General features: G+C 37.9%; 1 protein-coding gene across 21 annotated transcripts in view; it reads right to left on the reverse strand.

Moving 5' to 3' along the window:
* LOC117406865 (nebulin-like) overlaps positions 1-14,157 on the reverse strand; it is a 94,509-nt gene that overhangs the window by 6,040 nt on the left and 74,312 nt on the right. For 4 of the 21 annotated variants that reach the window (XM_059032432.1, XM_059032429.1, XM_059032431.1 and 1 more), the window contains 15 exons: positions 13,757-13,849; positions 12,025-12,138; positions 11,464-11,568; positions 10,473-10,577; positions 8,962-9,066; positions 7,651-7,761; positions 7,083-7,193; positions 6,102-6,215; positions 5,803-5,907; positions 4,551-4,655; positions 4,028-4,132; positions 3,395-3,487; positions 2,650-2,742; positions 1,775-1,867; positions 443-535 (listed from right to left, as the gene is read on the reverse strand). In XM_059032432.1, the coding sequence (XP_058888415.1) occupies positions 443-535; positions 1,775-1,867; positions 2,650-2,742; positions 3,395-3,487; positions 4,028-4,132; positions 4,551-4,655; positions 5,803-5,907; positions 6,102-6,215; positions 7,083-7,193; positions 7,651-7,761; positions 8,962-9,066; positions 10,473-10,577; positions 11,464-11,568; positions 12,025-12,138; positions 13,757-13,849 (1,545 nt within the window). Of the gene's footprint in view, positions 1-442; positions 536-1,774; positions 1,868-2,649; positions 2,743-3,394; positions 3,488-4,027; positions 4,133-4,550; positions 4,656-5,802; positions 5,908-6,101; positions 6,216-7,082; positions 7,194-7,650; positions 7,762-8,044; positions 8,165-8,961; positions 9,067-10,472; positions 10,578-11,463; positions 11,569-12,024; positions 12,139-13,756; positions 13,850-14,157 lie in introns of those variants that run through there. The other 17 variants (XM_034011228.3, XM_034011237.3, XM_059032440.1 and 14 more) reach the window with 14 other exon arrangements.

A 14,157-nucleotide genomic window follows, 5' to 3' on the forward strand; every position in this document is an offset into this window, starting at 1 on the left:
AATCCACAGAATCCTTCCCCTAGCATCTATCCCCCCTCCTTCCTAGATTCTCCAGCTGTTGCTCATTCTATACTGCAGGTTCTTCACGGCTTGTATTAAGAGTTACACATCTTTTACTTTTTCTTTTTCTTTTAGAGGACTCAAAGGTGACGTTAGTTGTGACAGGGGCCCTGTGGTTGACAGCTAAAGTGCATGTCCTGATTGGCACACAAAGGGCTCCTCCTCTTTGCTGTTTTTTTTTTTTTTTTAATAGCTTTTTCTTATAAAGACAGGGAAATGCTGTGATACTGCTATAGGATGAGGGATGAAAATTATTAAGTGGGGTGGTAATAAGGACTACATGATTTGGTTAATTATAATTATGCAGGGCTAAACAAGAAGGATGTTTTATTTGTTTTTTTTGTTTAAAAAAAACCCCCCACAAACATCTTCAGGAAAGTACCGAGCTAATGTGTTCTTGATTGCGCTTGACTCTCTCCATCTCTGGAGTGTAATCCATTGAGGTTCCCCTCCCCTGATTCTCCTTATACAACACCTGTAGAATACAAGGTAAGCCCCCGGGGAAAGCAGTGAGACACGTACAGTAGATGTGACATTCCGATTACAAAAGCTAACATAAAACATTAGTCCAGTGATCCTTTTTACAATCTGTATTGACTGAACCACAGTATGCAGTCCCTGAACCCAGGAACCAACGATTACCAGGATTAATAAAGAAGTAAAATAATAATGAAACTAAAGAAATGCAGATACCGGTAACTGAAATTCTTGTGCTTTTTAGTAGAACATGGCATTGGTATAAAACTGCATGTTATTAATGGTAAGGTCTATTTTTATGGGGGGGGGAGATTTTTGTGATGTTCTGAAGAAGGTTCTGCTACTGACACAGAAGGGATCAGAGGTGTCTGTGAATCCAAAGTTTGCTTCTAATTAACAAGACACTAATGCATGCATGCATTCCTGGTAACAATATACAAACCTTAACCTTATTTCACAATTAAAACAAAGTTCCTTGCTGTAGAATACAACAAAAATAAATAACACCTTTTTAAAATGTTGAATACTATACATTATTTACTGATAATTAACACTTAGGGAGATGATATGGGGGGTGGATATTATTTAAGGAATATGTATTTAGTGGATATTTAAAAAGCATACTGTATAATGGTTTTAGTTGTTTTTTGGGGGTTTTTGGGGGGGTTACATTAAGAAGAGGTGCATGGTAAGGGGTTATGATGATGAAAAAGTTTTGCCTTTAAAAGGTACCACGAAATGTCCCAATGAGGACAGGAAGAAACTATAAACAAGAAAAGTGATGTTCATCAGCCAATCAAAATCCACTGAATCCTTCCCCTAGCATCTATCCCTCCTCCTTCTTAGATTCTCCAGCTGTTGCTCATTCTATACTGCAGGTTCTTCATGGCTTGTATTAAGAGTTACACATCTTTTAGTTTTTCTTTTTCTTTTAGAGGAATCAAAGGTGACGTTAGTTGTGACAGGGGCCCTGTGGTTGACAGCTAAAGTGCATGTCCTGATTGGCACACAAAGGGCTCCTCCTCTTTGCTGTTTTTTTTTTAATAGCTTTTTCTTATACAGACAGGGAAATGCTGTGATACTTTTATAGGATGACGGATGAAAATTATTAAGTGGGGTGGTAATAAGGACTACGTGATTTGGTTAATTATAATTATGCAGGGCTAAACAAGAAGGATGTTTTATTTGGTTTTTTTGTTTAAAAAAAAAAAAACCACAAACATCTTCAGGAAAGTACCGAGCTAATGTGTTCTTGATTGCGCTTGACTCTCTCCATCTCTGGAGTGTAATCCATTGAGGTTCCCCTCCCCTGATTCTCCTTATACAACACCTGTAGAATACAAGGTAAGCCCCCGGGGAAAGCAGTGAGACACGTAGCCGAGACATTTCTGATTGAAAAGTTGCTTCAAACTCTGACTGAAGCATAACAGAGTGTATTCCATAACCCCAGGGACTGAAGGGCCATGTGTGTCACTTCAAGGACCCCAATAAAAGATGACTGTCAAAACTGAAATCCAAGCATTTGTGCAATTGGTTTGACCCAAAGTGCATTTTATTAGTGATATGTTTTAGTGTCTTGAGTTATCATCGCAGCTGTACCCAAGATCAGTACTTCAGGCTAGGTTGGAATTTGAATCATTTGTCTATAATTCACTCAGATTTGGGGGAGATCAGAAGGAATATTACAAAGCACACAGTACAGTAATTCCTGGAATCTAGGATGTCAGCACTCTGACACAAGACCAAAGAAAAGAAGAAACACATCATAAAATGGTATTGCTGAAATGAAGTACATTTCAGCAATACCATTGAAGTACATTTTGTCAGCGCATCAGCATACACAGAACAAATGTTACGTTGGTGTCTAAAAGCTGTTACAAAAGCTTTTCTAAATGATTCTCAAGTGAGTTTATTGTTGCGTATGTTTGGACAACGAGGTGATGCTATTGGAATAGATACAATAGAAGAACGCAGCATTGCTGGTCGTTTTTTCTTAGGTTGTATTAATGGAGGCAGCGGTCACGACTCAGGTAGAAGGGAATTGTATTGGGACTGGTCAATGGGAATGGAAGGGTTCAGGCTATTAGGGTTGAATAAAAGTGTTGTCACTACCGAGCTGATGTTCTTCTGAGTCTCCTTTACTCGTTTCACTTCGGGGAGATCAGGGATTGCTGTTCCTGTTCCAACAGCTTCCTTGTACTTTATCTAGTGCACCGTCATCACAATGAAGAACAGAAGGGCAGACAGTAAGCACACAAAGCAACATGAAACAGATCTGCACAAACAAGAACACCGGAAAACAGGACTAACACAACGGTACCTGCAGCTGCTTTTAGTTTTACGGCAAAAAGATATATATATATATATATATATATATATATATATATATATATATATATATATATATATATATATATATATGCTGTATACAGTCCTATGATAATTTAAATGATCCAATGATAATAACTTGTAGAACAACAATTGCATTACAAATCATCATAAATCATGGAAATGTAACGTGTTTATAAATGTTTTCAGTTAGTAAGTTAGAAACAGGTCCATAAAGTTAGCAACTGTAGCAAAACAAATACCAAATTATGTACTATGATATTAAGCAAGAACCTCAAATATTATTTAAGGATTATTTTTATTTTTTTACAATGTTAATTAAATGGGAAGGGATTAAATTGGGAGGATTATTTCATTTTATATAATGGGTAGGAGGGGCGGCGCTAGGAAGTTGTAATTAAGTTTTAAGACTCCTTTCTGTGGGGGGTTAAAAACAGCATTAGCTCGTGGTAGTGGGGTGGGGGGCTGGATAGGAAGGTGATTGGGAGAATGGTAAAACAGAATATACCGTGCTGATCGCCTGCTGAGTTCGCTTAACTCTCTGCATCTCGGGGGTGTCTTTTAAAGAGGTTCCTGTTCCCACTTCCTCTTTATATAAAATCTTTAAAAGGTGCAAAAGCAAGACAGCAGCATTATCAGCCGGACCCTTACACACGTTTAGCTGCTTCTGAACTGCAGTAACCTTTACAAAAACTGTCACTGCGTTTTACAGAGAATAGAGGTTTGTGTTACTACTGTATTACACTAAAGTCATGGTCAGACTGTACAGCTAAACAGAAACACTGAATACATACATCAATAATACATTTACTTACTATATAAGGTAAGACAGACAATAGCACACAGATTTGAATACATCATACACGTAAAAGAGAGGAACACGATTGCTATGGATTCCCAATTCTGTAAGTTACTACAGATGATGCTGAAGGGGTAGAGAGCAGGATATGTTAGCTAGCAGACTGTTGAAATGGAATTTGTGTTAGCATAAAGCTAAAAAAAATGTTTAAAAAGAAAATGATATATATACAGTAAAAATTAAGAAAGAAAAAAACACCTTAAAAGAGCCTTGTACGGTATTAGGAGGGTTAGCCGTTAAAAAAAGAAAAATGTTTTCAATTTATAAAAAAAAAAGTAGTACCGAGCTGAAATTCTTTTGATTTTCTTTGACACGCAGCATTTCAGGAGTGTCTTTCACCACTGACACTTTCCCTTTACTGCTTTTAAGGTCACTCTGGTACTGAAGCTATAAAAAAATAAAAAAAACAAGTAAAAAAAAATACAAAGTTAAAAATATTTTCAAGAGAAAGAAAAACTGCAAAATATCCATTTAAAAAAAAACAAAACATTTCAGCACAAGATGTCTAAATGATCTAATATACAATATCCGAGCATATAAAAATACAAATTCAGTCACTTTGTCTTCTGATTTGAGTAAAGATGTTTCAAAGTACTTTTGCTGAAACTTTTTTCAAAGAAATGCTTTTTTCCTGTTTCGATTGTTTTTTTGAGATTACTGTCAAATACTCTACACAGATGGAACCTTTCCTGACTTTTATTTAATATTGTACATTATGGTGGCTCATTGAGGACATGAACAAAATCACACGATAAATTATCTGAGAAACTCAACATTTCAAACCACGTCGTGGTTTTTCACTTACACTGCTGAAGTTCTTTTGATTCTCACGGACTCTGTGCATCTCAGGTGTGTCCACAACTTGCACATAGTGAGACATGGTCTTGTCAGCCTCCTCTCTGTATTTTTTCTGTCCAAAACAAATAACACAACATTATCAACCTGTAATACAGCATTGCCAGTATGTCTGTTTTGTTCCGAGGAATGGAATCCCAGCTGGGGTTAGCAGTGCAAGGGTTGTTTCTTTCTAACTAACTGTCAAAGTTATTTGTTGTTACTAACTGTACTGTCTAATTAGTTGTCTTGATTTTTTTTTCTAACTTGTAATTGTTTTTCTTGATGCATTCTTATGATGTGTATCTTCTGGGAATGGGATTTGAACCACTGTCTTCAGGGACAAAAAAGCTATGGGATTAGCCCACTGCACCACCAGCTCCCATAAGGTAAGTTAACCAATTACTGAAAATAAAGGTAGGGATCGCCTGGATTTGAACTCCATGCTCCAAGGAGAACAGCACAGCATGCTAGCGAATTAGCCACTGTGCCATCTCACTTTCATGGAAAAGACTCCTTTACCATTGTCTATATATGAAATTGTCCAATTCTTTGAAAATAAAGGAAGGAATCAACTGGATTTTAACCTAGAGCTCCAAAGAGAACAATACATCATACTAGTGAATTAGCCCACTGTGCCATATCACTTCCACAGTAGACCTTGCTTTTTCATTGACTAATAAAGGGAACAGTTGTTAATAAAGGGAACTCCTCTAGCTTCAAACCCATTCCCACAAGAAAGACCAACACAGCACACTAATGAACCAGCTCACTACACCACTGCACCACCAGACTCCTTGTGACAGTCTAGCAGTCTAACCTTGTATATGACATTAACTCCCCTTTTCAGAGATTGCACACTTCCAGAATTGAGATTTGTGGATCTTATTGCACAGTTGCAGAGTTTCATGCTACTGAAGAGAGAAGGGATTATCAAACCAAACCTAGTACACAGCAGGTCTATGGGGTAATGCTATGAGTGTTAAAAGTTATCATCCATAGGAAAATCTGTTTTTTATAGTGTGTTCCTTGCCAAGCTGTGGAATCTGAAGCTGTGCACAGTAAAAGTTGGATGTTTCTCTTGCCATTCCATTTTGAAGTAAACTTTCATTCTCCCTACTACTGTACTACCTCTACTTTTAATTCATTATTGCTGATGGTATATCACAGCGAAGGGGGATTGTGCACAATGTCAGATACATTGAGCCTACTTCATCTCTTACCTTGCTCACTATGTCCTTGACCTGCTGAGCGTGGATAATCTCAGGGGTATCAGTCACTGAGGTGTAGTTGGATCTGTCCATCTCCGCGGTGTGCTTGTACTTACTCTGGGAGACACAACAAAACAATTGAACAACCCAATTCGGTACTTACATTTCACGGGAAGCATCACATGGTGATGCGCAGCAATGCACACTGCTGCTGAAGTATAGCTGCAGTGATAGTTCAAGGACTGCTGACTGCTGCATGCTACTGAAACAGCCATGAAGGTGGGGGCCGGGGGTCTTGTTAACACACTGACCTGGCTGAGGATATCTGTGGCATTCTTGGCCCTCATGAAGTCAGGGGTGTCAGTAGCCAAAGCCAGCATGCCTCTTCCTTTGATCTCCAACTCCAGAGACTTCTTATATTCTTTCTGCCCATGGCCAGAAACAAGAGAGGATTTAGAACTTCAACCTGAACAAATCACCAGAGCCACAGATTCTCAGGACCTGGCCTAACTGTAGAGAACACCTTCAATCGTAATTATTGCTGTTAGAATACCAATATGACCCCATGACAGTTTAAATACGTTGCTTCACCATCTTTGCAATCACTTTCCATTTATGCTGCTTACATATACAATCCATGTAATGCCTATTACCTGGTCTGAGATTCATGTTACATGTTAGCTTTGTCACACAATCACTGCTTGGCAGAAACCTGTACATTGTTTAAAGTACTTTGGGTAAAAATGGAATATGTGATACATAACTATAACCTAAACATTGTGATACAACACAATATTTATTTTATTGAAAAACAAAAGAAAAAATCAGTAGTAGCGTATGATTGTTATTGTTTGCAGGATAACAATGTAAGAGTATACATTCAATACAGTACTATTATTAGAAGGTTGTTACAGTTAATTATTAGGAGGACTCGCCCCCCCCCCCCCCCCCACCTCCCCACCACTGAAACATTAGGATGGTTAAAACACATGTATAGCTGTATTAAGATTTGTTATAATAGATGTACATAGGGAAAGATACTGCAACACAAACATTATGGGTGGTTTCTCTGGGATGGATGTCGGACACTCCAAGGTAACAGCATTTGTTTTAGTAGACTGTTTTTTTGGTTTTGTTTTAAGGGAGGTACACCTTGTTAATAGAAACTGAAGGTTCTGTTAGAGAGAATCCATGCATAGCGGTGTTGTTTATGCTATGGACAGGGCCCTGAGCATTAGTCCCACGTGGAAGCTGAATCAGATGCGCTGTGCCAGCTCTGCAGGGAGTCCTACCTCATTCAAGATGTGAGTAGCATTCTTTGCTCTCAGCATCTCAGGAGTTTCCTCCAGCCCTGTTATCCCTCTACCCTTGACGCCTTCTTCTAGATCTCTCCTGTACTCTTTCTACAGGACGAAGAACAGAGACTGCAGAAACACAACACCCACGCACGCACATATTTCTGCCCCAAAAACGAGGAAAAACAGACAACAAAGACACATGAAAAGTGGCTGCAATGCAGCTTTTAAGAGTCAACAGGAGCTGATGGGTTTATGAAGGACACATTTAGTACAAACTGCAGTAGCACTAGTGTAACAATAGATGACTGGTAGACACATTTAAAGACTCACAGTTAACAATCCATTGACGTGCAACATGAAACAGGACAATATCGATTTTAATAAAAGGCTAAAATGAAACCAGAAAAAAAGATGAAACTCAGTTTGTTAAAATAACTATAGTGGATTATTCTCAGACGATAAACTAAATCATGCTTGAATGACTGACAGACGTTAATTTAATTTTGATGATTAGTAAGATTATATAGGATTGGGATATATGTATATGTATCTATTCTTGTACCTCACTTGCTATTTTAGTTGCATATCTGACATGTATTGATGCTGGTGTGTCCTCCAAGCCAGAAAGGTTTCTGCCTTTCATAGACTCTTCAAAGTCCTTCTTATAAGTTTTCTATCAGCAACAGAAAGAGAAAATATTATGTTGTATAAAACAAAAGAATTATACCATAAAATACAAGCACAGTGGCAGAGAAGCCTTGCTTTCAGATGTATACAGTACACAGTTTTGTTTTTAGGGACAATACATGATCCTCAATATGTAAACACACATTATTATTATTATAATATCATCACAGTCGAAATTATGTATTATTACTGATACTATACTACAGGGTACTCACAACAGGACAAAATTCAACAACAAAACAATACAACCTTATGCAGGTAACTTTCACCTGTATAAGTTTATTTGCATTTGATGACCAACAATGAAAAGCCTTCAGCGTAGACAGAAGACAAGATTACATACAGGAGCAAGAAAGTGTAAGAAGTTATCTGTCTTTGACCACCAGAGACTGATAACCAGAGAGAGAGAGAGAGAGAGAGAGAGAGAGAGAGAGAGAGTGTGAGAGTGAGAGTGAGAGTGAGTTCTGTGCACTTGCACATCTTCAGACCTTTTCCACCAAGAATGGTTATAAACCCAATTGTATTCAATAGTATTGCAGCCCGGAGTCAGACCGCCACATTTCACAACATGGACAATCTGGGAATTCCTGTATGGCTACAGCACAGTTTACTGAATAGTTGAAATAGTTAAATAATTGATTGGAAAAAAAGGACATGAGCTAACATCTATTGGAATTTCCGAGTTCTGAAATGTTCCCATTTGTTTTCTACTAAAGCAAAAAAAAACGAATTTGTAGAGGTGTACAGAACATTTTCTATGGTGTTTCTCTTGAAGGGTAAACCAAATCTTGAGTTGTCTGCCCTTCTCTAATCATTTATAAATCATCTGAAGGGAGGATTATTGTGGTTAAACCTATTTGTGAGAAATAAAACAAAGTCAAACAGTCCAGCTATGCATTTTATAATCCATTTAAAAACTAAATTTAAATAAAGAACTGTCCTGGCATGTACACAATAGCCTTTTGAACATGTGCCCCAGTTTGTTAAGGTGCACAGTTGGCTTAAAGCTGTTTAAAGCTTTTCAAGATAATGTCCTGTATCCCACATCTATATAACCACATGAAGGCTTCTCATCAAAACTCTTGCTTAGATAATTTCCCAGGAGTACGACCGTGATTTCCTAGAACGTTTCCAGCTATCCGAACCTGACAATGATTTGATACCAGAAGACTCCAGCTCCTCTTACCTCACTCTGCATGTGCTGTGCCTCCATGGCAGTGACATAGGTGGGGGTCTCAAATTCCAGCATGGCCTTGCCTCTTTCTTTCTCATGCTTCTCCTTGTATTTCACCTGTTAACACAGCAGGAAGAATGTCAAAGAGGTTTAACTGCTGGGGTGGGCTCCGGCGCTCCACAGCTGTTCCAGTGCAGGTCTCTTTGTTCCAAGCCAATTGCAGGTATAACCTGTCCAAGATGACCACCCTTGGTGCTGGAATAAAGTGGTGCTTTCACAACACGCTGAGATTCCCACAACAGAGTATCTTTAATTAACCTGTTAAACTTCCTTAGTTCGTTGTTGGATTGTACTTGTTTAAACTTGGGGAGTTTCCCTTCTTTACAGCAGGTCCCATAAGTACTTTTACACCACAGAAATAAAAACTATACATAATATAATATGTTCATTCAAATTTGGTATAGTTCAGTCTCCATTGCTTGGTATTGATCATTACCTTGATGTTTCCACCCTGCTTCTCATTAGCACTTAACAGCTTACTACAGATTTTAGTCTAAACCCTAGAACATGTGATGGAGGACTTGTACAACAAGTCACCTATCTCACTGCTGGATCTAATCAAGGCAACCTTGTTGGAATGGGCAGAATATGTACAGTAGATACGTTATGATATCCTCTACAGATATTCCCAAAGGGTTATTATTGCTGACAACAGACTCTACTGTAAAATAAAGTTACTGAAGAGCTTGTGAATTATATACAGGTATAACTTAGTATTGTATTAGTATGTGATAAACAAAGAGATTTCACCTGTCTGTGGAACCAACAGAACACACACATTTAGTCACTCTCGCAAACTTGAGTCAAATGAAATCACTTGATGCTGTGTTAGCATATCAAATTCTTAATGTGAGATCAAGGAAGTGTTACAAAAAGAGAACAGTAAAATGTTAATCAATCAATCTTCATTTCTTATTTAGCTCCTTTCGTGATGAATCACTTCAAAGCGCTTTACAGATAGTACACAAAACAATTCTGCCAATTCTCTGTATCCATGGAATAATATGCAAACCACCCTGCGATCTAAGAGAACGACTAGAGACTTCTGGGGTCAGCAAATGTTTTAGGTATAGGGGAGCAAGGCTGTTTAAAGCTTTATGTTAAAGGCTGGACCTTAAAATCAACCCTGAGCCATACAGGAAGCCAATGTAAGGCTGCTAACACTGGGGTCATATGTTCATGTTTCGTTGTTCTTGTTAAAACCGTGGCAGCAGAGTAAAAAGTTCTTTCATATGTCAAGCAAGATCAATAAATCAGTTTGTACCTTGTAATAAAACCCAAACAGTTTGTTTGTAAATTATGAGGTGGGGGTGGTAGAGTTAAACATTCAGGTCAGTAGTATAGTGTGTAAGTTTTGGAAAAGAGACTTATCTTTGGTGAGAAAGAGAGGGTACACACACACAAAAGAGTCTGTAGAATGGAGGCAGACTCAACGTCCACTTGCCTCTCCCGTAAATACTTACTTGACTTTGGAGTTCTGAAGCCTCCTTATGGTGAATCTGTGCAAGGGTATCTGGCACCATGAGGTAGTGACCTCTACTGTCCTCAAATTCCTTCTTGTATCGGTACTGAGGGGGAATTCCCAAAAAGGACCTCAATAAATACAGTTCAAAAACATCTCCTTCAAGCACCAACAAACTCATTAAAAAAATAAAGAAAGAAGAAAAAATAAGAAGAAGAATCCCAATTTATAAACACATGGTTCTTCAAAAAAAGAAATAGAAAAAAAAACAGGACTTCAGTGAAATAGTTGTAATGACAAATTGTTTGTTAGTCTGGTCCTCAGCAAACCAGCAGAAAAAAAGAGTTTGGGATGGCAGCATATCCTATTGAAATACTTATCAGGTAATTCGGTAGTAAAGTTCTTGTTTAATGAACGCTCCGTTGGGCCCACCAAAGCTCTATTTCGCCCATCAAGGCTCCATTCAGCCCATCAAGGCTCAAGGTTATTTTGGGAATACCACATTGTATTAATTTCATCCATTTAAAAAAATAATAAATATTGTGTGAATTAAAGGCAATAGCACATACAAAGCATCAGCTTGCCACAATATTACTGCTCAGCCAAAAATAATGAAAAAAGGGCCAAACAGTTTCTAAACTGGTAAGAACAGAAATATGAACACAGTTACAATTATGGGAGGTTTGGTGATCGTTAGGATAAAAGTGATGGAGATCAGAAAGAGGAGGCATTGGTTAGTTTTCAGAAAAAAAATATAAAAAAGAAGACAAAAAAAGAGAAATGCAAAGAATAGCTGGCTGCAAAATAAAAAGAAGGGTAAAAACTGGTGCTAGTAGAAAGAGGTTGAGGGTCAAAGAGGAGAGCTGAAGGTCACTACCCTATGATGTCAAGTATTGTGGCAAAAGAGTATGAAAGAAAGAGCTGTGGAAGAGATTATCTGGAATGGGACAGTGTGCACTGAAAGGAAAGTGCTGGTTAGTGACTGTGCTTACATCACTGGCCAGTTTGCTACTGCTCAGGTTATGCTGCATCGACAGAGACTCAGACATGTCTGTCACAGGCTTGTGGAGCTTCTTCAGATCCCCTTTGTACTTCACCTGGGGAGAAACAAGACAGAGCACATCAAACCATTTGCAACTAAGACAGAGCGGGCACTTCTGTTACACTTACAGTAGATTGTGTATTTACAGCAGCTAAATGAGCTTCAATCCAGCTTCTACATGCGTGTGATTGTGCTCACTGTCACATTCGATTCCTGTGTCAATCCTTTACAATCTTCCAGGATGATAAAACAATACTGTGTACCACATTAGAATACACTGCTATACAAATATCAGGTAATTACATTGCAATAACTGTACAGCTACCCTTGATCGGTGAGCGTAACTACCCTTACATGGTAACTACTGTATTGGTGGAAAAGTGTGTAATTACATGGGAATGGCCTGTACCATGAAGTACTGTATTTACACAGTAGTTACATTGTAATAACATGGATCACAGTTAATTGCATAGTTATTATGTGATTATTTATTTGCTGTATTCATACTTACTTCACTAGCAAGAATATTTGCATCTTTCATAGTCTGGTAACTCTTACTATCCTTCAAGTCAAACTGTGGTTTCCTTCCCTTCATCTCCTTATCAAACTTCTCCTTGTACTTCACCTAAAGTCAAAATAAAGCCAAAGCCAAAATCATTTCTGACCCTATCATGAGTTGTACACAAGTGCCAAAATGCAATGCTGTTAATACCGACGATCCAAAGAAGACACAGGGAGACAAAAACAAAAAACAATTGAAAACATAACATTGAAAGGATTATAAGTTGTCCCATGGGAGATTCAATTCAGTAATCATTACATTTACAAGCTTTCCCTTTTGAGGCAACCTATAAAAAGACTGAAAAACAGAAAAAAACATGTAGAAATCCTTCCTCGTATATATTATGGCTGCGCTCTTGCAGGAATTACTGTACTGTCTTTGCCTCACTAAATTGTTTTCTTTCTACCCTTTTGTTTTCATATGTAGATTTAATTGATCAACCGTTCAGTAGAATACCATTCAATCAGTCATGTGGCACAGCCCTAATATATGTGACGAGGAAGAGTTCATACACTGAGACATGAACTCAGGGTTTAGTATGACAAAAATAAAGTCATACTAAGAGGTTTCTGTAGCACGTTTCATAATGATAAAACATCCTCAGGCACAACAATCACACAGAGTTATTTGGAGTCTGCAAATCCTTCAGAATCATATTTGTATTTAGCAAATCACAGTCAGGATATGCAACGCATTGATGTCTAGCCAGTACTAGTGCTGGTGATTAAATAGAGAGGTTCCATTAACCCTAATGTTCCAACAGCTTGAAAGGCAGTTTGGCCTATTGGCTTAAACAGAGGCGTGGTATCTGCAGCAGCAGAAAGTTAAAAGGAACTAGGTGCCCTGTTCACAAAGCTTTAAACTCACAAGGTATTACAATAATGCTTTTTTTAAAGACCCTTTTTTAAGAATGAAATATGGTTTGCTATTCGTGAAACAGTTGTAGACTGTGATTTGCTTTATTTTTTTTTTAACAATCTATATGCAAGTTCCTTGAACGCTGAACTTTAGTTTAATTCATAATTACTAAGTTTGCATCAGCTCTTCTGAAATGAATAGTTTAGTTTGGTACACTTTTCTGGGATTTGCACAGTCAAAATAACGCACATGAATAAGAGGACAGCTGGACTAGTCATGTTCACTCCTTATCAGAGTAACCATATTAACACTTGACATTCAACACAATGGGACACTGGGAGGAGAAACTGGTAGAAAAAATAGTAATATGTGAAGTATTTTAACAAAACCAGGTAGGCTAAAAACAGAATCTTGTTAAAAGTCATGTGATGTGAGCTCTGATTTGTCACATCCTTTAATACTGCTGGTGAAATAGACAGAAAAGAGCACACGAACAGAAAAAAGTTCAATTTACACCAGAAGTTACATTCCATAAAACAAGAAAAAATAAAGTAAAATAAAAAGCAGCTGAAATTGGAATTAACATTTGCATAAAAATGGGGAGCATCTATTATGATACCGCACAGGATAGCCTTTATTGCAGCATAAAAAAGGAAGGAAGAGAGAAAAAAAGAAGAAAAATCCATTAAAGTGTTTTTCAGTGTCAGAATTTCAGACTTCAAAGTGTGGTGCTTGACAACTAGGAATGGCAAAGAGAGGTGAATACAATGAGAGACAAGACAGGTACTGGCAGTCACAGGTCCAGGCAGCAGGACCTCCTTACATTACTAGTGAGGGCACTCATTTTCTTAAGGTGTCTCATCTGAGGGGTGTCATAGGAAGCAGCTCCGTGCCCTGCCTTCTTTTCAGACTCCTCCTACAAAGCGCAGCGACATAGCAAGATCAGAGAAGCATTACAAAGCACACAGGCATGGCTTCAGGGAGGCAGGATACACTGCAGCCAGCAAGACCTGAATCAAAAACTGCCATAGCACTACATTATTATTACAGAGCCGCTATCCTGATAGCTGCTTTTCAATAGTAAAAAAAAAAAAAGACAAAACTTTGATAAGGTAAACTGAAGCTTTTCTGCTGTGTTAGCATTAAATAAAACAATTGCACTCAGTTATCACAGTTTGAATGTGTTAATTGGTATTTTTAAAAAGTGGCTATAAGGACAGTGGC

This window comes from Acipenser ruthenus, chromosome 10 (assembly GCF_902713425.1).
Source record: "Acipenser ruthenus chromosome 10, fAciRut3.2 maternal haplotype, whole genome shotgun sequence".
Lineage (NCBI taxonomy): Eukaryota > Metazoa > Chordata > Actinopteri > Acipenseriformes > Acipenseridae > Acipenser > Acipenser ruthenus.